The sequence below is a fragment of the Myiozetetes cayanensis genome, unplaced genomic scaffold, assembly GCF_022539395.1.
Source record: "Myiozetetes cayanensis isolate MyiCay16 unplaced genomic scaffold, myiCay2020 scf3, whole genome shotgun sequence".
Classification (NCBI taxonomy): Eukaryota; Metazoa; Chordata; class Aves; order Passeriformes; family Tyrannidae; genus Myiozetetes; species Myiozetetes cayanensis.
The window spans coordinates 61026796-61048199 of record NW_026087521.1 but is presented as its reverse complement, the minus strand read 5'-3'; the positions used below and the strand labels follow the sequence as shown (position 1 = coordinate 61048199).

Sequence of the window (21404 nt, the reverse complement as noted above, 5' to 3'; positions counted from 1 at the left end):
TCATTCGCAGCTTGTCTTGGATATGGCAAAAATGGTCCATAGGACTGGCAAGAAGTGAAGTGTTAACTGCTTTCTGCCTGCAGGATGGCACACTCACTTCCCAACAGAACAACCAGTGGCAACAAGGTCCCCACATTGGCATGACATTCTGCTGTAAGAGAAAGGTCATTTGAAATATTAATTTCCAACTGAAGACAAGCAGGGAAGGGATTAGTTCCCCACACACATACATTGTTGCACGATTCAAACATCCTAAATGTATTGTTACGTTACATTCCACATATTTACCTCCAAAGCTGCCTGCTGTGAGGAGGCAGATGAGGCCTGTTGTGCTAAACTCACTGAAGGCTGGGGCACTTGCACCTGCCCTCCTATGCTACCCATGGAAACTAGAACGTTCTGTTCCCCGTACGGCTGCACAACAGGAGCGAGATATCCTGACTGGGCCATTGCATCTGAGGGCAAGGGAGGGGACAGGACAGCAGAAGCAATGCTAGCAGAGGCCACGGCAGAGGAAGGTGCGACATTGGAGTCCCCAGGGTATTGAGACGGCAGCCGCGAAGGGAAACCCTGGAATAGAAATGGGGGAGTCAAGTCAGTGAATGTCAGAGCTAATTAGGAAACACAACAGTAAAAAGAAAAAAAGCATCAGTTCCAGGGGCATCTTCCAACCTTCTGTACTTATTCAAGCATTCCCAGTATCTTTCCAAAGAAGCAGAGCAAACTGCTCATGCAGCCAGCTTGCAAGTCACCATGCTTGAACAAGCAAATTCCCACTCATATTTCCAAGTCTTAGGCAAAACAATCTTCATCTCCCAACTCTTGCAGCTGCCTTTGCAGCTTAATATTTTAAAGCCTGAGACTTGAAATGAGTTTGAAGAATTTTCAGGCAGAACAACTGCTGCTCAAATGTTATAAAAGTGCTGCTGATTCTCGAGATGAATAGCAAAAACAGTCTTGTGTTCTTCCTGTCCTCTCAGGATGAGTTGACCCAGGAACAAGGAACACTTGTCATTATTCAGGTTGCCATTTTCACAGTGATCACACAAAGTAGCTGAAGCAGTCTGTGCCCACCAGTCAAGCAGTTCACGACTAGCATCAGGTACTTACGTGACATTCAAGATCCATGCTGCCTGCCTTATTTCTAGAAACTCCATGTCCCACCCCTTCCCAGACTTGGAATAAAATACTGACATTGCTGAACATGCTGCCATTGATTTTGTTTCCAGCACACATCTCCCACTTCTAAAGTTGAAATGTTTCGATTTTCTTTGTCTCCAAATTGACAGATCTCTTGGACACAAAGCTGTCCTCTTTCACACAGCGGTTGAACAAAGTCCTGCATTATGATTCTGTCATTTTAAACAAATTCCAGTGCCAAATATGAAAGGCTCAAAACACCAGGGTATCCAAGGACTTTTTTTTCCTCTCCTCCTTAAAATGTGTTTTTACCACACAACAGAATTCGTCGGTGGTTTAATGGCTCTCTTATGAAAAGTGAGTTGGCCAGGGCAACACAGTTTAGATCTGATGCCTTAAAGTAACAGCTAAAAATGTGGAGAAGAGGTCTGCTGGTTTGCAACAATACCTGGTAAAGAGCATCTCCAGCAGGAAGTGAAGCTTCAGCAGCTTGTCCAATGCTGACTGGCAATCCCACGGACTGGACAGCTGGCTGCAGGAGCTGCGGGAGAACCTGGCTGGGCAGCTGAGCCACAGGCTGCATCATTGTGGGAAGCTGGCTAGGGACAACGGTTGATCCTACAGGAACAGCGGTTGCCGCAGCAGACGTTGCCAGCGTGAGCAATGGCTGGTTCATGCCAGCTGCCATTGAAATGGGCAGCGACTGGAAACCTGGCTGAGCCACTGTCACATGAGGAGCTGCTACAGGCAACTGAGGGACTGGGAACTGGGGAACCACAGAAGTTGGCAAGGCCTGTCCCATGGGTAGAAAATGAGAGCCAATGGGGACTGATGGGGCAACTGAAGGCTGAGGGAGAGAAGGTGCTGCAACAGGTAACTGAGGCTCGCCTTGGATGATCGGCACTGGCTGGGAAACAGGAAGCTGGGGAGGTAAAGAAAATAGAGATAGATTTTTTTTTTTTAAAGCAGGGCCGCGGAAAGCAGAGTTTTTACACATTAGTCAAAGAAAGCATTATTCAAAGTTACAGCACTCTGTTAAAGTGGGCGGGAGCACAGTTGGCAGAGTGGCTGGGAAGCTGGCTGGAGTTCCAAGCGGTCCTCTCTTTGCAACACTTCCCTTGAAGAACTCAACAGGCTCTTGAAACCGACACCCACAGCGGGTGAAAGAGCAATGTTCGAATACCCTGAAGCACTGATTTGCGCTTAAACAGAATCAAATTCCCCTCAACTCTGTCCTCAGACCCAAGGCCTGCCTTCTTACAGGAAAGAAGTGCAAATCTTTCAACAAATCTGTCAGCTTTGGGTATGGGGACTAAAGCAGAGGAAGATGAAAATCCACTGTGCCAGCATTCAGAGAATGGCAGGGGATATGTCAATTAAAGCCAGCAAACGATGCAACTGGAAAGGCAGTTTAGATGAACAAGCAACAAAACAATAATTTTAAAAACAAAATTAGGGCTCACACATTCAACAGAGATATGAGCCAAAATGAAGCAATGTTCAGTAACAGAAGCTTCTTGACCAGGAAGTAAAGGAGAAGAGCTGAGTAAGAAAGATGACAGAGTGAAGAAAGGAATCCTATGGTTCACTGCCTAAGTAAGTGAATATATAATGGTGCAGAAGATAGACATCGTACGGGAAACAGAGAAATGACAGGTTCCTGACAATCCATTCACAACACACCATTCATCAATATGCCTCCTGGTATTTTTGACAATTTAAAGATCTTTGTGCATGGAAGTACTAACCCTCCCTCAGATTACTCACGACTGCCACATGTGAAAGGTTTTCCAATGCATTTTCCAACAGAACTGACAACTGCAGTACAATAACAATACTATTGCCTAGATGAATGTTTTGGAACCATTAGAAAAGATGACAAAAGTGAAAGTCTGAATGTTTGAATTTTGAATTTGCCAGCTGTGAAGGAAAAAAAAAATAAATCTTCTGCTAGAAAGAATTTTGTTTACCTGTGTCCCAGCTCCTGCCTGAGGCATTGGCATAATCTGTGAAGTTTGAGTTTGAGAGACAGTTTGTGCAGGAGTTGTGCCAGCAGAAACTGGTGGCTGCTGCAGCTGGTATTGTCCAGGTTGTTGGGAAGAGGCTGGCTGCTGTGCACTCTGCAGTAAAAAAAGAGGCAGAAGTTGTATTTCCCCCCTACAGAGGTTTATAAAGCATATCCTACTTAAATTCTACTTTTTAGTCTCTCCCAAGTAACATCAGTGGTTCTTCAGAATATGCCAAGTCAATTAGACTTTAGCAATTACTTATTAGCAACACTAATTCAACTACATTATCAGCACCAAACCTTGCAACATAAATATTTCACCTGTGTGAACAAGAATGAAGATTCTATAAAGGAAGAAAAGGCAGTTAAGACAAAAGAATGTTGCAGAAGATAAGACAAGTATTTCCAATTAGGAGAAACCCTAAAAATGAAGTTTGCCCGTCTAGACAGTCTAACTTGCAAATCTTGACACGTCTCCCCTTGAACAGGACTGCCACTGCAAGCTCAGGTGGAAGTTGGGGAAGACAGGCATGGGAAAACAAGCATTAACATGACTTTAAAATAAATTCCACAAAGTCCAGGCATATCTCATAGCATGTTAAGACTGAGTGAGAATTCCCAGTGAGAGGATTCCTTTGCTTTTGTGCAAAACTATGGGTTGAAGGGTGACAGAGGTAGTCAACTGGCCTTAAAAGAGTCATCAAAATCCTATGTTAAGAGTATTTTTAGTCCTGGGTTTAGGAACTGCAATCTTACCTGCTGAGTGTGTTGGGCAGGCTGGGATGGCACCGATGCACTGCTCGAGGCTGCCTGGCCTTGCACCTGTGTCTGGAGGAGGGGGGGAAAAAAAAAACAGTCAGCTTAAAAAACCCCTATGGTTTCTGCCACAGGCAATTAAAATCATTTCTGCCTGGAATGATCTGGTTGGAATAGGTTTCTAGCTGTCCTTTTGGACAAGCAGTCCTTCTGGCCAAATTCCACTATGACAACCAGAACAAAGCACAGCAATCTGGAAGAGTTTCGAACTTCGTTTTAAGTCTTCCACAATAACCAATACAGAAAGTCTTTGCAACCCCTCAACATGACACAGATCAGCCTACCAGCTTCTTCTTCCACTGGTGATGCTTTAAAAGCAGGATGCCTTGGCATGATAACTGGAAATAGAGGTATTAGGTTTTATCTGTACATGTGTTCTACACACAGGTGGGGTGATAAAAGGAGGGTATGTGGAAATAAAACTATCCATTAAAAAAAAAAAAAAAGCCACCAAGCACAAAGATATACAGAATTCCAGACCAATTACAACATACCCAGTACACATACATGTCATGAGTTTCCTATGAGAGGTATGTCAAAATACAGGCTAGTAATCATTCCCAGAGTCACTCCCATTCAAAGGCTACCAAGAATCGGGTATTAGGGAATGTGGGGGTTCACATTCTAGCTAAGACAGAATTTTTGAATAAGCAATGAAAAAAATGGATGAGTGGCATACAAATGAATGTGGAAGATGCAGAGGAAAATGGAATGGACTTTCATTATTTTTGTGGTTGACATTTTTTGATCAGATCCCAGGATTTGCATTATGATTTTTGTGACAACTGTATTCCTTTATCAGCTCCTGGGAGAAAACTAGACAAAGACCTCCAGATGAGCTCCCTGAGCATGCACCACTTTGGTGAACTGCCTTTGTAAGAAGCATATCTGGTGCATATGTATCATATCAGAAATATCTACTTAAATTCCTTAATGCTGTGATCATTAAGCTTGCAGAAGCTCATAAGGAACAAGTTTATTAAAATTATATACTTTTTTAATTATAGAAACTTTGGGGAAAGCAGACCTGCCAGTGAAGAGAACCATTTTTTTCTTTGCTGTTTTAGAAGCTTGAGGTCCTTACTGGCTAAGACCTAAATGTGCTATATCCCACTGCTGTAACATCTGTTCATATTGACTTAGTTTGGGTTTCAAATTCTCATCTTTTAATGAATTAAATAAAAGATCACAGAACTTATATTCTGTAAACAATCATGATCTCTTATTTTGTTTTCCAGATGTATTTTAAATCCATCAGAATTCACCTCCTGACAACATAACAAAGGTCTATGAAGAAAAAAATCTCCACGTAGTTTTCAAACTTCTGGAGTAGCAGATTCACTCTACAAGTTCTCCAACAGCACAGCAATTGCCATCTATTAGACTAGTGATTAAAGCTGTTTCTGCTTTAATAAAACACCTGTTATCCCATACAGAAAGCCTCGAATACTTATTGATCTTACCACAGAAAGCAAATGATTCTCCTTCACACAAATTCCAAATTTGCTAATACTCCAATAACTACAATTAGTTAGTTAGAGCCCCTAATTCCACGGGCAGAAGAGGTAAAAGAGAAGTCTACTTGAAGTAAACCTTCTCTTTTCACAGAAAGTTATGAGAATTTTCAGCCTAAAGTGCAGACACAATGTATATACACACACACCTCACAGTCACAGTGTACAAAAAAAGTGACCATTGCAAGCGCAAATACCACATATGCCGATAAAACATGTACCTCCAAACTAAGCTTCAGGCCTCCAATTTTGTTATTTAAAAGGACACCATATTCTAGGCTTATAAGGTGGCAATACCTATTAGCAACAGTTGTTTGTACCATTAATTAACTACTCGGCCTGTTTAGTTTCTTCAAAGCTCTTCCAAACACATTTCAAACTCATGTACATGTGTATAATACAGCTCCTTCCACTCCTCTCTTCTCACTTTCTTTCCCCAAGTCTAGAAAAAGCTCTTGCATTTTGGACAATCAGCAACATAACCTTGTTGTTGTCTAACGAAACATCATTCATATGAAAGTTCAACTTCAAATACCACTCTCTCATTAAAATTAAGGAGCAGCAACAAAAGCACAAAGAAAATTTTACTATCGCTGCTGATTCCAACTGTGGAGAAGATACATTTCATTGAAATCACTGATTAAAAGCCAATTTGGTCCTCCAGCCCTCTCTCACCAAAAAAAGCAACTAGTTCCAGGAGGAACACTTGGAATTTTTTTTAACTCTTAACACAAAAGCCCTACCAAATTTTCAGCCAAATCTGAACACAAACCAAATGGTTGCTGACGTCTCATTATTTCATCGCAACCTGGTAAAGGGATCCTAGTACAGACTGGTGGAAAGACATCCCCATGAATGCTAATACTTAGAACCACAAGGAGCAAATCTACAGGTAAGGCTCCCCTTTATAAGTGCAAGGTATGACTTATAAAAAGCAGAGAAATTCTGGACAGGTTTGCTCCTGTAACCTGAGGATAGGATGCAGGTGGTCCTGATGAAAGCGAGGTGGACAAGGCCTGCTGAGTTGAGGCTCCCTGGGGGAAGCAGATGAAGAGCTGCGACTCCTGCAACACCTTCTGAGGCAGCTGAACAATGGGCAATGAGAAGTCTGAACCAAAAGCAGAAGATGAGCCCCCTGTAGGGGGAGGAGACTGGAAATCACCAGTGTCAGAGGAAGTCAGCTGTGAGGAATCACTGGAGTACTCTGGGCTTCCTTCTGGCCAGCTCCGCCTGGCAGAGCCCCCTCTGGGACCTGCTAACCCAGCACCAAGATAGTTACACTGCTCCTCTGTCACAGGCTGGAGCCGACCATGCGACCCTATGCCTTGAGTGGATTCCTCTTGACTGGTCTCCATAGAGCCCCGGCGACTTCTGTAGACCCGCGGGGGTCCAACTGCCCCTTCTGCCGAGGCAGAGGTCGGTGTGTGCACATGGAACTCAAAGACACAGCTCGCTCTGCCATCAGCACTGTGAGAGAGCACAGCCGGGGCAGAGTGTGGAACAAACACCTGGTGGAACGTCATCTGAGCAGGGTCTGCACTCAGAGGAGCTGAAACACTGGATAATGGAGAAAGGGGACCCATCCCAGAATCCAGCCTCAGGTTCTGAACGGGTCTTGCCAGGTACGTTTGCCCCGGTTGAAAATCGAACACAGAGCTTTGTGGAGGACCACCTTGCCCATGGTTTGACTCAGAAACCTGCTTCAAATGCTGTTCAGTTGCGTGAGAGTTATAAGCTACTTGATCGTACTGCTCCGATACCTGTGATGGATAGTGCATGCCCACCAAATACACAGCTTCTGGATGCATTCTGTAGTGAGCATCCTCTGGAGGTGTTGGTCCAGATCTATAGTCATTGTGGACAGGAGCTGGCTCAAACACAGGATTAACTTGCACATGCAGAGGCTCCCCAGCGACTCTCTGAGCTGCTGTGCCCAGCATAACGAATGCCTCTGGTGTCCAATTGGTGGGACTACCACCAGGTGGAACTAAACTCTGGCCAGTCTTCAGCAATGGCTGGAAGTGGCAAGTTTGGGCTTCCAAAAATGAAGTGCTCTTGCGCCGCTGAGCAACTGCCACCTTCGGCGGGCAGACAGGTGGTGGTGAGAAAGACACCGGCCGTTCATGAACGGTTGGGAAAAATATCTGTGAATCTGGGAACGTTGGTGTTCCCCCACGTGGATGCTGAGGCTGTATTGACATGAACAAGACAGGTAATTCATACATTAAAAGTGAAAGCACATCAACATGCACAGTTCACTAGGCAGTTCTGTGAAGTAACTTCATAGAATTCATACTCAATTCATGGTCAAAAACATACAGTACTTAGGAAATTTAGGTGAGTTGTAAATATCCATTAAATACATCCATGGCAGGCATAGCTACAAATGGGAACATTTGCTTGTGTTAGAGCTGCTTTTCCAGTTCAATTCCAATAATTCACACAAAGAAACCAGTTTTGCTCCTTACAATGGAAAGAGATTTATTGCCACAGCCTATCCATTGTGATCAGTGGCTGAAATCCAATCAAACCCCTGAGGTCACTGCCATATGTGGAATATGAAATTCAGAACTTGAGAGCAGCAACGATGCAGAGCCTCTAATTTGCACTTAGAAGATAAAATGACATTAAATCTTAGTATTTTCCAACACAAAAAACCACAGTGTAGGTTATCCTGTGTGCTATCCAGAGAACTAAAAAGAAACCTTTTATGAGATCAAACTGAACCATTCCAGCACACAGGTGATAAAAACAAAAGCCTCTGATAAAAACAAAGAGTCTTTGGGTTCTGCCCAGGTTGATTAACTCTCTTGATCCATTTTATCACACCTTTTTACACTGAAAATGAATACCCATTGAAACAAACCTAACTTTCGCCTGGAAAATAAAACATTCACAAGTTTAGTAAGAGTAGAGTCCTCAGGCAATTCCACTCCATCTCGTTTACTACTTCAAATGAGGCTCATCTTATTTAAGATTTGTAGGGAAGATCACAGTAAAGAGAGTTCTATGTAAGAATATCAAACAATTTAGTAATTTTGCAGTTTTTCATCTCTGCCTACAGTGTGCTGAGAGAATGTATTCTCTACCCTAATGGAAAAAAAAAGTAGGAGTCAGTAGCAAATGTACTGCCCAAGACAGATGGCATTTATGACTTTTTCAATTGCTGTTTCCACATTGTTTATTTTCTACCCAGCCCCTTTTGTCCGGAAAAGCAGCAGCAAATTTCCATATTGACCCATATTACCAAGACCCTACATGTTGAAGTACTTTTCCTACATTCTGAAAACTGGTTCCACTTACTTCATTTACACAAAAATGCTTCTCAAAACTTATTTTGTGTAAATTGAAGCTCAAAATTGAAAAGGAACTACCTGCTGTATTGCAAGCTATCTTGCATCTGACTTTCTGCAAGACATGAAACTATGGCTTCTTCCCATCAAGAAGCAGTTCAAGTGGCAATTCTGATTAAAACTTACAGAAAAATCCTCAAAGGTATTCATACTCTACATTTCTAGTATCACTGTCACAGCTAGCCAAAGCTTTCAGAATAACTAGCCACTGCAACCGAGCTTTTAAAACTCACTGTTCTGTGCAGGGCTTAATTAACATTCAGTGTTTACTTGGAATTTGAAAAACAAAAAGCTATTCTTCTGACCATGATAAGAAATAGTCTTCCCTTTACCTTCTGTGGTATAACTGGGTAATTTACGTAAATACTATCCTAAAATACAAAAAGCAGATGGTCAGCCACTGTTTGATAATGTTTAAATGTACTGCTTCATAGAAGGGAAAAAAAATTTAAAATTTGGCATTCCAGCAGCACAGTGTAAGGACTCAATTCTTCATTTTCTCGTTTTAAAAATGCCCAAAACCCAGGATGTATTTAATGATAACTTATCTTACTGTGCCAGGAGGCAAATGGTAACACATACAGGACTGACAGAGAGGGAGGGCAGGCTGGAGCGTCGATGCTTGCGTGGAGAGGCAGAGTGCATGGGCAGGACACTTTCCAGGGCTTTAGAAAGCTTTTCTGCAAAGGTTTCTTCAGGGACAGTCCGAAGGTAGAAAGGAGAAAGAGGTGCAGACAGCGCTGGTGGTGGGGTGCAAGGAGCACTGAGAGGGATGCAGGACATACAGGGAAGAGCAGGAAGGTGGGGGACACAAACTGACATGCTACGACCACGTTGAGGCTAAAGGAGGAAAACAAAAGTTAAGAATTGAACACTTGGGAAAAAAAAAAAGAATAACAAAACCAGCAAAAACTATAATGAGGTAGAGAAGAAATGAAGACACACAATGAGAGGCCCAGTACGGACTCATGTGTGGTACAACAAGATATGAGAATGCTGAATGAATGCCAACACACACTGGGAACAGGCTGTGTGCACCTCTGAGGAGCCAGGTTTGCCCTAGGTTACTGAGCAGTGTGGGAAGTTCCCTGGTACCCTCACAGGAAACATGTGGAGGGCAGAACAGACAGTATTTTCTCTGGGGCCAAGGAAGCAGCCCATACTGTGTGTTCCCAAAGCATCTGGTAGTCTGACAGATTAAAAAAACTTAGACACTGATGAGCTTTCAAACATTGATCAGTTTAGGGAGTGGGTGTGTGTTCACAGGTATCATCTCACCCAGTTCCTCTATTGAGACAGTCCCTCTACCTGAACTGAGTGGACTAAATGTATGCAGCTGGCTCTTCATTAACTAAAACATTACCATAAAAATTTACACATTACACCCTCTACAACATCAGCTGCAGGGGAGGGGGGTCAGTTTAATGTGTGGAAAATTCTGTAAAATTAGACAAGCCTTTTCCAGATGCTGGGCCAATAAAAGCATCAGGATTTTGTAATCTTGCCACAAACCAGAAGGCCACAGGTCAAAATCCAAAGAAACAGAATGAAGTTTTGGGATGGGATTCGCATTTTTCTGTTAGTTTTGGGGGGTTTTATTATTGCCTTTTGTGTGTGTTTTGCTGTGGCCTTTTTAATGAATGAATGAATGGATGGATAAAAACATGACAAAGAGGCAGTCTTCAACTGCAAATTTTCCTTCTCTGATATTATATGCTTCTTATGGATGTAATCCACAATTTCTTAAACTAACTGAAATTAAATACAGACCTCCAGAGACAAAACGTCAAGATATGCAGTGGAGATCTGACTTTAAAGGGTTTTGAGGTGAGAAATCTTACAAAATCGCTAAAAAATCTGGGAGAGGTATAAGAGAACTCCAATGGTTAACTAAATACATCTTCATCTATTTGAAGGCAGGAGAAGTTATATATCACTCCTGACTCTAATTTATACAAATTGTTCAGAAACATCTCCACTGATGGAGACTACAGTACTTAGCTGGTTTTTTTTGGTTAGCAAATTTATGCTTATGATTTCTTATTCTGCCTAACAACAACACTGTGATCTGATTAGCATCCTCCTATTTTATAGCAGCTTTTTACAGCTTTCTCTCTCCTCAAGTTCATCTCTCATAGGTTTAAGTATCTCAGCCTTCCCACATAAACCATGGGTTTTGTATTTCTGGTGGGGTTTTTTAACACTGCTCTGAATTTTCTTCCAGTTCACCCTCAAATTCACTCAATCAAGATGTCCAGGATAGACTTACCAATGGCCAAGAACAGAACTACCATTTCATATAATGTGATGTTTGCCTTTTTCACAACAGCATGATGTTTTTGACCATGTCCAGTTTGTGGTACAGTGTAATCACTGACCTTTTTTATTCTCCAGAATGGCTGCCTAGTCAGTTATTGCTCATTCTGTACTTGTGTAGCTGATTATTCCAGTTAAGCATGAACCTTGTTCTCATCCTGATTGAATTGTGTTCTATGATTAAGGCCATTTTTCCAGTTGCCAATATAATTTCCATTTGTCATCCTGTCTTCCCAAAACAGGGTTAGAAGTTCCTGTAGTGTTCTACTCCATTCTGTCAGCCTCCTGGTACCACTGTTGTCATCATACAGCATGAGCACATTTTGCAGTAAAATAAGCAGCCTGGCTAAACCTCTATCATATGCTTGTTCTCCCTCCCCCTCTCAGAAGATTATACCAAAATATAGCTTACCCAGAACAAGAGCTTATTTAGAGGGATTAAGAACTCATCATCAAGGACTAGCAGTACCACACACCTCAGGTTAAGTGTGTTGGAAAGAGATGGAGATGCTTTGCTTGTGACTGATACCAGCCTGTTTCCCAAAAAGCTAGTTACACCAGTGATTCTGCAACAAAGCCTTCAACCACAGGTACCAGAAGAAGTGAGGACCCTCAGTCTAAAGTGACACATCTTCTCCTTTATGGTATTATTACATTATACCATAATGTCTCTGCCTCAGACTTTTATTTGTGTAAAAAACAAACGACAAGGGAACCACTGAAGACAATATAAAAGTAGCAGAAGTTCTACTCCAGAGTTAGAATAGATTTCTGCATAGTCTCTTATCAGATCCAAAAACATACCAAGGAAAAAAAACATACCAAAATAAAAGGGCAACACAAATGAACATAGTAGGAAAAGTATTTGTGCCCAGTGCAGACTTTCCAGGGAAAAGGAATACGCATGATGAGCAAATCAACACAAGCTAGAAATAAAACTGGGAACAAGGATGTGGGGTCTTTTCAGTCTGGAGTTCTCACATGCAGCATTCTATAACAGTCAAAAAATTCTTACCTGCAAAAATCTGTAATCAAAGCCTCACAGAACACACACAGCAATTTCATACAGTAGTTCAAATTATTCTAATCCCTTCTTCAAACTACACCAACAGCTTAATCTCTGGTAACTTCATATACACATAAACAGACCACCTTCCCAAGTGAGTCTTACATTCACGAACGCTTACGTTCTTGAGATAGTCTTATTCCAAGGATTTTACTTCCATCCATAAAAAAAACTAACCCACCATTCTGCAGAAGTGCACCCCAGATTAAATAAAAACTTTAAAGACAAGGATGCCCTTGCCCTTTTACCTTCCCCTCTAAACTTCGTCACCTCGCAAAAAAAGCCCCTAAACTCCTCCCATGCAGAATTTGTATCCTACGAAAACAAAACATACACGGGAGATGGCCTGGCAGACTTTCCCCTCACCTTCCAACAGAAATCAGATAACTCCATGCATTTGCAATACTCCAAATTCCAGCTTACCCCTGCAGGTGGCTGAAATCCTCCATGCTGCTGGGACTGCACTTGGCCAACTGAAGCTGCGTATCCCTGGACCGCAGTGTTGGAGGCTGACTGGTCAAGCTGGGAACCATAGGAGACAGCCTGACTGCCCACACACGATTCAGTGTAAACAGACGACCCCAGGCCACTGTCAACTGTCCCATCAACTGTGGAAGTTAAAGGTAAAAAACTTGCATGTCAAGAACTGCCATCTGGCTTCAAAACTTGAAAGATATTATAATCAATCAAAATTAGATTGGTGTTTGTGTTATGTCACGTGGGGCTTAAGAGTACTTTAACTTTTGTAGTATTTAGGCTGGTTAAAAAAATTACCTTTTTCCCCTCGATACAGTAATTTATTATCAATATGCCTTCCCCTAACGCTAGAAAAAATTAGTAATTTCAGAAGTGCTTTGGGAAAATATTTAATAATAAAGTATGTTTCCTATAAAAGGTTAGAGCTAGACATAGAAACCTAAATTCCACATTGTTATGAATGATCTTTCAAGGGGTTTAAAATCATTATTTTAAATTTTACATGGACATGTAAAACAGGTGGGTTGTGCTGGCTGCCAGATGCACCATGTAGGTACAGTAGTGAACTAGGCTTAGTAGTCAGTGTAAAATCCCTGTACCTAGAGAACAGACAATTTGCTTTTTAATTTCATCATTCTAATATGGAAGTTCTCATCTACCATCATTATTCAAATACCAATTCAAATGTTGAGATGGCAGAAGAGGAAAAGATGGGAGTATTAATTCATCTTTTCATCTACAGTACGTAAAACAGAAAATAAAGCCTTTTCAGAAAGCAAATTATGAGCTGAACTACTTGTACATTTATCTCATTTCCACCTTAAACCAAAGTTAACAAGGATAAGTGGTTTTAATATCTTTATCTGCACTGGTGCTAGAGTACACAGCCTTTTGCAGGGCCAGAATATACTGTCCCTATAGGACACCAAAATGAAGGACATGTGTTCATGCTTGAGGTGTCCTAGTTCCTTCAGTGTATTACCCTGAAGTTAAGAGAAATGATTTTGTGCTAAGACACTGGACTGTGAATTGTGCCAAGACTTGGCTCAGCTAAGGCACAGGAACGCATCTTTTTTGCTGTGCTTTCTAGTGGGTTATTGCTCTTCAGCAGACAGCATCATCTTAAGATATTTACTGTTATGGTCACCAAAAGTGTAAGACTAACAGGAAGAACTGTGTAAAGACTGTGTAAAAGTTCCTAAATAAACCAGCTGACACACTTACAAAGAACAGATACATTGGGCTGCTGGAACTGCAGTTGTTGGTGTTGATCAGCTTCCGGTTCTTCAGGCTCCACTTGTGTAGAAACTGATGCTGAAGCAGTGGGGACAAGAGTAGTACCAGTGACAGACTGGGGATGCTTTGACCCTGCATAGGAAGCACTTGGCTGCTGTTGCTCCAGCTGCTGCTTCTGACTCCCTTCTTCCTGAAGGATCTTCTCCTGTTCTTCTCGCACCAACTGACGCTGCTCTCGCTTTCGCTTAATCAAAGATACCCTGTCCTTGATAGCTTTCGCCATTGTCTTGTGATCCCCTTCACAGACATAGCCAGACTCCACCTGAAGGAGGATATATTGATAGAATTCAGAGTGCCACAGACAGCCACTGCATTAGTGCTACAGCATAAGCTACCACTCTCTCTGGCACTAAATTCCCATTCACAAATCTCTGAACCAGTTTTATTTCCAGACAGCAAGAGCAAAAGGTGACAGACCACGTTTCACTGTCAGAAAACACCAGTACTTCCTAAGCTTTGGAAAACCATCAGCACTCACCATTTCCTGTGCCACATCCTCTGGGACATCTCTTTCCAAATCAAACGAAAACTCTATTGCCTCATTATCTTTATATTTGCCCTTGAGTTTTTTGATGTCTTCGATTCGCAGCCAGAGTTTAATGGCAATTTTTTCTCCATCATCTTCCTCCGCTAGTTCTACCCGTACTCCAGTCTCTTCTTGGAAGAAAGCATGATTCAAAAGGTCCTTAATAGCATATCTAGCATATTGGGAAAGAACATAAAAACCACGTACAGTTATTAGGTTTTCATAAAATATTAAGGAATATCCTTGCCTGATGTTCCCCCAAATTTATTCTCTAACTTAATACACATCTCATGAATTGGCAGACCAGAATACAAATTTCTACTAAAAAGCATGAACGGGAAACAAAATGCAACAATGCTACAAATGTACAAAAAACCTCAAACCAACCACACCTTGGTCAGTAGAAGAACCAAAATATGAAAGCCAAATGAACAGAACATATATTAAATAAAATAATAAGAAACCTTGAAGAGGCAGCTCGGGTATATATATATATATATCTCTAACACACAACACTTAGTCCCCAAATTAATGCAGTAATCCAAGTATGTACTTCAATCTACTTCACGATCTTATCAAAAGCCTCCTGTAGTACATGAGATTTATGTTCATTTACACACAGCATTAACAATTAACAAACGAAATGGCAAGAAATAAGTGATGTGCAGCCAGAAAATGAACTTAAAATGGGGGAAAAAAATACTAGGTTGTTTAAAACTAAGGAAAAGCATTGAAATTAAAAATACACAACAACACAATCAGATGCAAAACTTCAAGAGTTAGTAGAAGAGGATGAATAAACACCCACAGACAGATAAAACTTGCTCTGAACAGAAGAGAGGCAGACTAAAGAGGGGACAAAGGCTGAAGCATTCTTAAGTAGGACAGTCAATAAACAACAGCCATGTAAAAGCAGAAAAAAACCCCCAAACTCCACAAATAACCCAACAGAGCAGTTACAGATCTCCTGTTATGGTATAAGTTAACCACTTCAAGTAGAAGTCATCTTGCAGAAAATGTGGATAGAAACAAGTATCAAGAATTTCAAAATTAAGAAGAGTCCTCAAAATAATTAGCCATAAAATACCAACAGAATCAAAGGAATAGAAAACAACCCAAGGATTACCAAACAAAACCAACCAAATCCAAATATCTGGAAACCTGGAAGGACTGTGCTCCATGATTTTGCTCACTGGGTCAAAGTTTTAATACAAGCAGTAACATTTCTGAATAAACTGACATGGATGGTTACTACAGCATTTGCACTTTTCCTGACACTGTTAATTCTCTAAAACAATCATTGCATCAGAATCTACCAACGAACAGAAGCTGCAGAAGTATTGCTGCCTTCCCAACTTACACCAATCACAGAAAACCCCATTTCTGGGTTATTATTAATTAACTGGATCTGGTATCATCACAGATTAAAATACTTGGACAGCAGCTAGGACCTCCATCTGAAAAGGAAGTACTTACCTTTCGCCTTTGTTTTGCCGAATGCATCCCTCAATAATCTCCTTCACTTCAGGGATTGCTACTTTATCGAAGCTGGCTGGCTTGACACCCTGAAACATAAAAGTGACAACTGAGAAACTGGAAGGCTCACTTGACTTAAGTTTTGACTGTGTGTAGAGACCAACTATTTATATATATATATATATATCTATAGATAACTGGCCTAAATAATAAGTGCAAATTAGAGAGAAATCTGACTCCAGGATTGCCCTTTACTTGTTTGTTAGTGACTTTTGCAAACATCCCACACACACCCCCTTCCCATTTCTCAGCCAGACTTCCATAACAGAAGGCATTGACATTTGAGTTCTCACAGCAGGAGAACTGTTTAGTTTCCATAGAAGTTATGCTGGCTAGAGGCAAGTACACAGACTGGCCTCAGAATGGAAGGAAATGCTTCCTATGTAACACTAATGCAGGAACCTACATGATTAATTTAACAGTCTTCCAAGCATTCTGCTGCTTCCCAGAATGTTTCCAACATGCCATTATATGAAGTAATTTAGGCATAGATTGATTTTACAGGAAAAACCTTAGCCCAGAATGATCCAACTGGATCATTAAATAACTTGCCCAATGTCAAAAAAGTCTTCCCAGTATTTTAGCTCTCCTCTGAAGACCTACTATACCCAAACCATGCTCCTGCATCCCTGCTTTTGTGAGTTCAGGAAAATGAGCTCAGGCAATACAGGCCTTTACAAAAGCCCTTCCACAACACACAGTGATACTTTCTCCAATATGTGCTAAAACCAGGGGGGGAAAGCAAACCAAAATCCAAATAAGATCAGCTACACAAATGAGTAAAACAAACAGGCCATGAGATACGACCATCTGGGAATTCTGAGAAACATTACAGGCAGAGAGCCAAGCTTCATCACTTAATCATGGCCAGAAGCTCTATTTTGGGGCTAATTGTCCACAACAGCAAAATCTGGCACTCAGTTTTACTCGATGCAGCCTTTAGCTTCAAACTCTGTATTTAAGACAGCAGAATGAAAGAGGATGAAGACATCCTGTTCAGATTCTGGTATATGAAGAGCTGGTGTTTTCAAGCCTAACAATCCTGAGATTACACACTTGATACATTTGACCTTGTGCCACTGGTAAATCACAACTACACAGAAAATGAAAACCATAAAGTCTGAAGTACAGAAATAAATGCAGTACAAGCATCATGATTTGAGTCCTAAACAAAAAGTACTTCTCCCAATAACCTATACAACACTTTTTCCCACCACATGTAGACATCATGACAAGACCCCTCCCCATTCCTCTACTGTCTGTGGGAAACAAGTCTTGAAACAGAAGTGTTTGAGTCTCTGAACCCGAGTCTTTGCAACTACAGACCTTCATTTAACCAAACGTGGAGACTTAATATGGTAATAGTTTCTATCTAGATTTAGATACTTCTTCCCTTAGCCAGACATGTCAGTACACTGACCTCACATGTTCACTACCTAAAATATTCTCTATCACACTCTTCCAGGAGAGGGCATCATCAACTTCAACAGATGTAAACCAAAGACTGCGAGAAGCAAAAAGAGTCCAATCCTTTCAGTGGGCAACATCTGCCACTATGTTTTACAAAGGTGTTGTATCTGGAATTTTTCAAAGAAAAAGGCCAACAAAACCCACCCACACTACAGGAAAAACTTTATTTGATAAAAACTTCCTGTTACAACAGCATTCTGGTTATTGATTTCTTTGGTCTAAAATTTGCTCTTGTGAAATTCTAGCAATTGAAATCCACAGAACTGCAGGCTACATTGTGACCAGAATAAGCTCTGAAACACAGGCTGTCAGTGAACATTAGCTTAACGCTTTTAAAAGCTTCACTGAACATCAAGACTTAAGAAAATCGATGCCTCAGGTGATAAGACAGACCCAAGTTTGGATGGCTAAGCTTAATACTGTAACCAGGCTATATCATAAACCTCCCGCTTCCTAGCAGGACATGACAGGGTTCTCCACTCTAAAGGATTTCTAGAACTCTGCTCATGTAGCTGACTTGTCAAAGATGTCCACCTTTAATTATGACCAAGCTTAACGTGGTCCCAGGAATTCAGGTTTATATGTGTAGTACAGATGTTTCCACATGTAATTAAATGCTCTCCTACATGCATGTACACATATAGCCTATGCAACAATTACTCAACCACTTATTGCACGTGCTCCTATCTAAATTTGCCACAAAGTTTAACACATGTAAGCCTCCTCAACAGCTAAAGTCCCAGATGTAACAGCAGCCCCCAAAGACCTTCATTTAGGCTGTGGCAGCAGAAGGATCATGTCAGATCTGTGACAGTCTGATTTCAGAAAAATTGAAAGGTAACATGAGGAAGACAACTGGCACAGCAAAATATCAACACAACGAAGCCAGAACATGATTTTTCTTCTTAACTATTTTACCACATGCTCTGTTCTTGCACAGAGCATGAAAAGTTAAAGCTAAGGATAGATTTTAAAATCTGTGATTCAATCTGCTATCCTGTGTTTCTCTACCCTGGAAGAAATTAAACACCTGACCAAAACCTTCAGGCCCCTTCCATGAGGACCATTTTACAATACCCCATTTTGTGAATTCCAAACCAGGAGTTCAGTTAAAAAGTGAAGCTCCTGCCAACCTCTGCCAGCATGGCTTCCATGTTCCTAACTGCACCTCAGGAAACCTGGGAGAATCTCACACTAGGGCCTAAAACCAGCAGAGGATTCCATGTTCAAGCAGCTCCCTGTTTCTCAGTTTGCTCCACAGCCCGTGAGAAGGGCTGCCTAAGTCCAGTCCACAGTGCTGGCCGAGCTCCCCCTATGCTGGAGTTCACCAGCTTTTTTTAAAACTTCTCCTTTTCCTCCTCCAAGCACTAGTGGCAGTAACAAACTATTTTATACAACAAGAGAGAAGACACTAGGAATGACTGGGGAAAAAAAATCAAAACATCAGTGAACTGTTTTCTATCCAGAACTGCCTACACACCTTAACCAGCCATCACACAGAAACCCAAGGGAGGCCAGGCCCTGCAGTTCACATAACCCTGACGTGTCCTTAAGAGTGCAGGAGCTGGGCAGCCAAGCATACATTCCTCAGCTTCTGAACCCAAAGGCACTCAAGTAAATACCAAGCCATTCGGTGTTTCCTGGTTTTTACCATGCCAAAGATGGTCACATTCCTATATGCCTCTCCTAGCCCCCAAACTCCTTAGAAGAATCACAGGGCAACTCAAATCTTTTAATCCAGCAGTCCTATTCCCCAGTGGCACTTTAATAAGGGTTAAACACCCAAATCCCACTGGCATTATTTCTGAGTTTGCTAAAGAAATAGAAGGAAGAGCTCTCACAGAGAAAAAAAGTGTGCAGAGGTATAACAGGCAAAATGAAAATCACCAACATTTTCTCAAGCTACCACCTAAATTAGCACAAACTGGCAGTGCTGCTGGAAGCAAGAGCCTCCTTTTCTCCATCTCCCATTCCCACACCCGTTGTCATTTCCTCTTTTTCACCGGCAAATGCATTTATAGAGTTTCACAATGAACCAAATCACAGCATTTATCAGACTCGAAACAAATTCAACCAATAAAGCCTGCAGCAGCTTCCAGTGAGCTGGAGTTCCCAGTTTGGTACACTGCTGCCCTTCTTACAGACACAAAATCACAAAGCAATAGCTGACAAGGGCAGAACTTAAAACCCACTGATCACTTCCATTTTGAGAGTACCTCTAAAATATGGACATATACATAGGTAACACAAAGTGCCACTGTCAAACTAAAAACTCATCCTACAGTGCTCACGTTAAACGTAAGAAGAGATCTCATATTTCATTTAAATGTGATAAAGTTCGTGATTTTATCAGACTTGAACCAGGTGAAAAAAGTGTGTTCCAAAACTCAAGATTTATATGGTTATCTGATCAATTAAAAGCAAGTTAGGTATTCTTAAAAAAAATAAATTTCCAAGAAACTTTAAAACACTAGACTATAAGCTATCCAGAATGCTTCTTCAAAATTTTTGCCTAGAAACAACGTACTTAGCATTACTTAGATCACTAGATTACTGTTTAGCATCTTGTTCTAAGGCAAGAGATACTGAACACATTATTTACTTCATTAGAGAAGGTACAATCGGTGCTGCACAACCTCTGCAACAAACCAAAACTAAGACAGATGAGGTTTACATACCCTCAGACATTCTAATGAAAAAAATAGTTAGATTTGGAACAAAAACCCAGGTGAAAAATAGCAGAAGCAATTATTGTTCCAGCCTTGTTGGTCAGGATTTTAATTTACGTTTAAATAATTACAGGGGGAAAAGTACAGTCAAGTTCAAAAACTGAAGACCCAAGCTATGCAAAGGTAAGGCAGTTCAGCAGATTTGTCAAGAATTCACCTCCAAAATACTTCCCTGTGGCTACATGCACTTGACAGAGCTGAAATTCTTACTTACCTCTTTAGCACAATCCTTGTGAGAGCAGCAACAGTGGGAATTAACAATTACAAATATGGGACAGATCTCTCGTTTTGTAAAATCCATCAGGACAGGATAGGCATGCACACCACAGAGTTAGCTAGGTGCTAGTTTCCGATGGGAATCCACTAGGCTGTGGACTTAACGCACAGCAGACGGAAAGCAGACATCAAGGCTAGAAGGGAGCATTGTTTCCTGTTTCACACCTCTTGTTATTTTCCAAGCCCAGTACATGAGGCTGCAGAGATCTGAGCTCAATATCTGCTTTTGTCACTCTAATGCTGAATAGAAAGAATCAATATAAGCACGAGGTAAGCGTGTCCTTTTCTGCCTGCCCAGCTGGCTGCAAGGAGGAGGAAGAAATGACAATGGGAAGGATCCTTTACTTCCTGCAAGTCCCCGCCCTCCTGCTTGGCTGCTCTACCTATTCTCCACCCATTTTTTCTGCACTAGGTTAAGGCTGCAGGTAGGATCATCAGGATCCTGCTGCTGCAGAAGTACCACTTCAAAGAGGGGAAACAGCTCAGTCAGTGGGTTGTTCAGATCCAAGGCTGTTCACACTAATTTTGTGCAGGGGAATGCAGGTAGCTGTGTCTCTCCTTTCCAAGGAGCTACAGAAGAATACATAGAGCTGACTACAATCCCAACAAAACACAAAGCAGCATTGATATATTTCACCTCCCTCCTTCCTGACAACGGCATTTTGCTACCGTTGGCAACATTATCTGCTTAAAGGGTGCTTTAATGTAAGGGAATGGGGATTTGAAGGTGATTTTCAAACTGCTGGACAAAGTTAGAAAAGTGCATTGTTGCTTGTTTGACACCACATGTGCACAAGTAATTCAGAGTTACACGTCCTAGTTGCTAGATTTCAAACCTAAGCCAGAAGTCTGATGTTTTTTTCTAAAACCTAGTTTCAAAC

At 41.4% G+C, this 21404-nt stretch overlaps 1 protein-coding gene across 15 annotated transcripts in view; it reads right to left on the bottom strand.

Annotated features, from left to right (window-relative positions):
* WNK1 (WNK lysine deficient protein kinase 1) overlaps positions 1 to 21404 on the bottom strand; it is a 102433-nt gene that overhangs the window by 29029 nt on the left and 52000 nt on the right. For 6 of the 15 annotated variants that reach the window (XM_050325483.1, XM_050325486.1, XM_050325485.1 and 3 more), the window contains exons 5-14: positions 15989 to 16077; positions 14465 to 14684; positions 13915 to 14248; positions 12637 to 12821; positions 9414 to 9671; positions 6447 to 7667; positions 3905 to 3976; positions 3111 to 3260; positions 1589 to 2062; positions 289 to 570 (exon numbers count right to left, since the gene is read on the bottom strand). In XM_050325483.1, coding sequence (XP_050181440.1) covers positions 289 to 570; positions 1589 to 2062; positions 3111 to 3260; positions 3905 to 3976; positions 6447 to 7667; positions 9414 to 9671; positions 12637 to 12821; positions 13915 to 14248; positions 14465 to 14684; positions 15989 to 16077 — 3285 coding nt within the window. The remainder of the gene's footprint in view (positions 1 to 288; positions 571 to 1588; positions 2063 to 3110; positions 3261 to 3904; positions 3977 to 6446; positions 7668 to 9413; positions 9672 to 12636; positions 12822 to 13914; positions 14249 to 14464; positions 14685 to 15988; positions 16078 to 21404) is intronic. The other 9 variants (XM_050325490.1, XM_050325497.1, XM_050325499.1 and 6 more) reach the window with 5 other exon arrangements.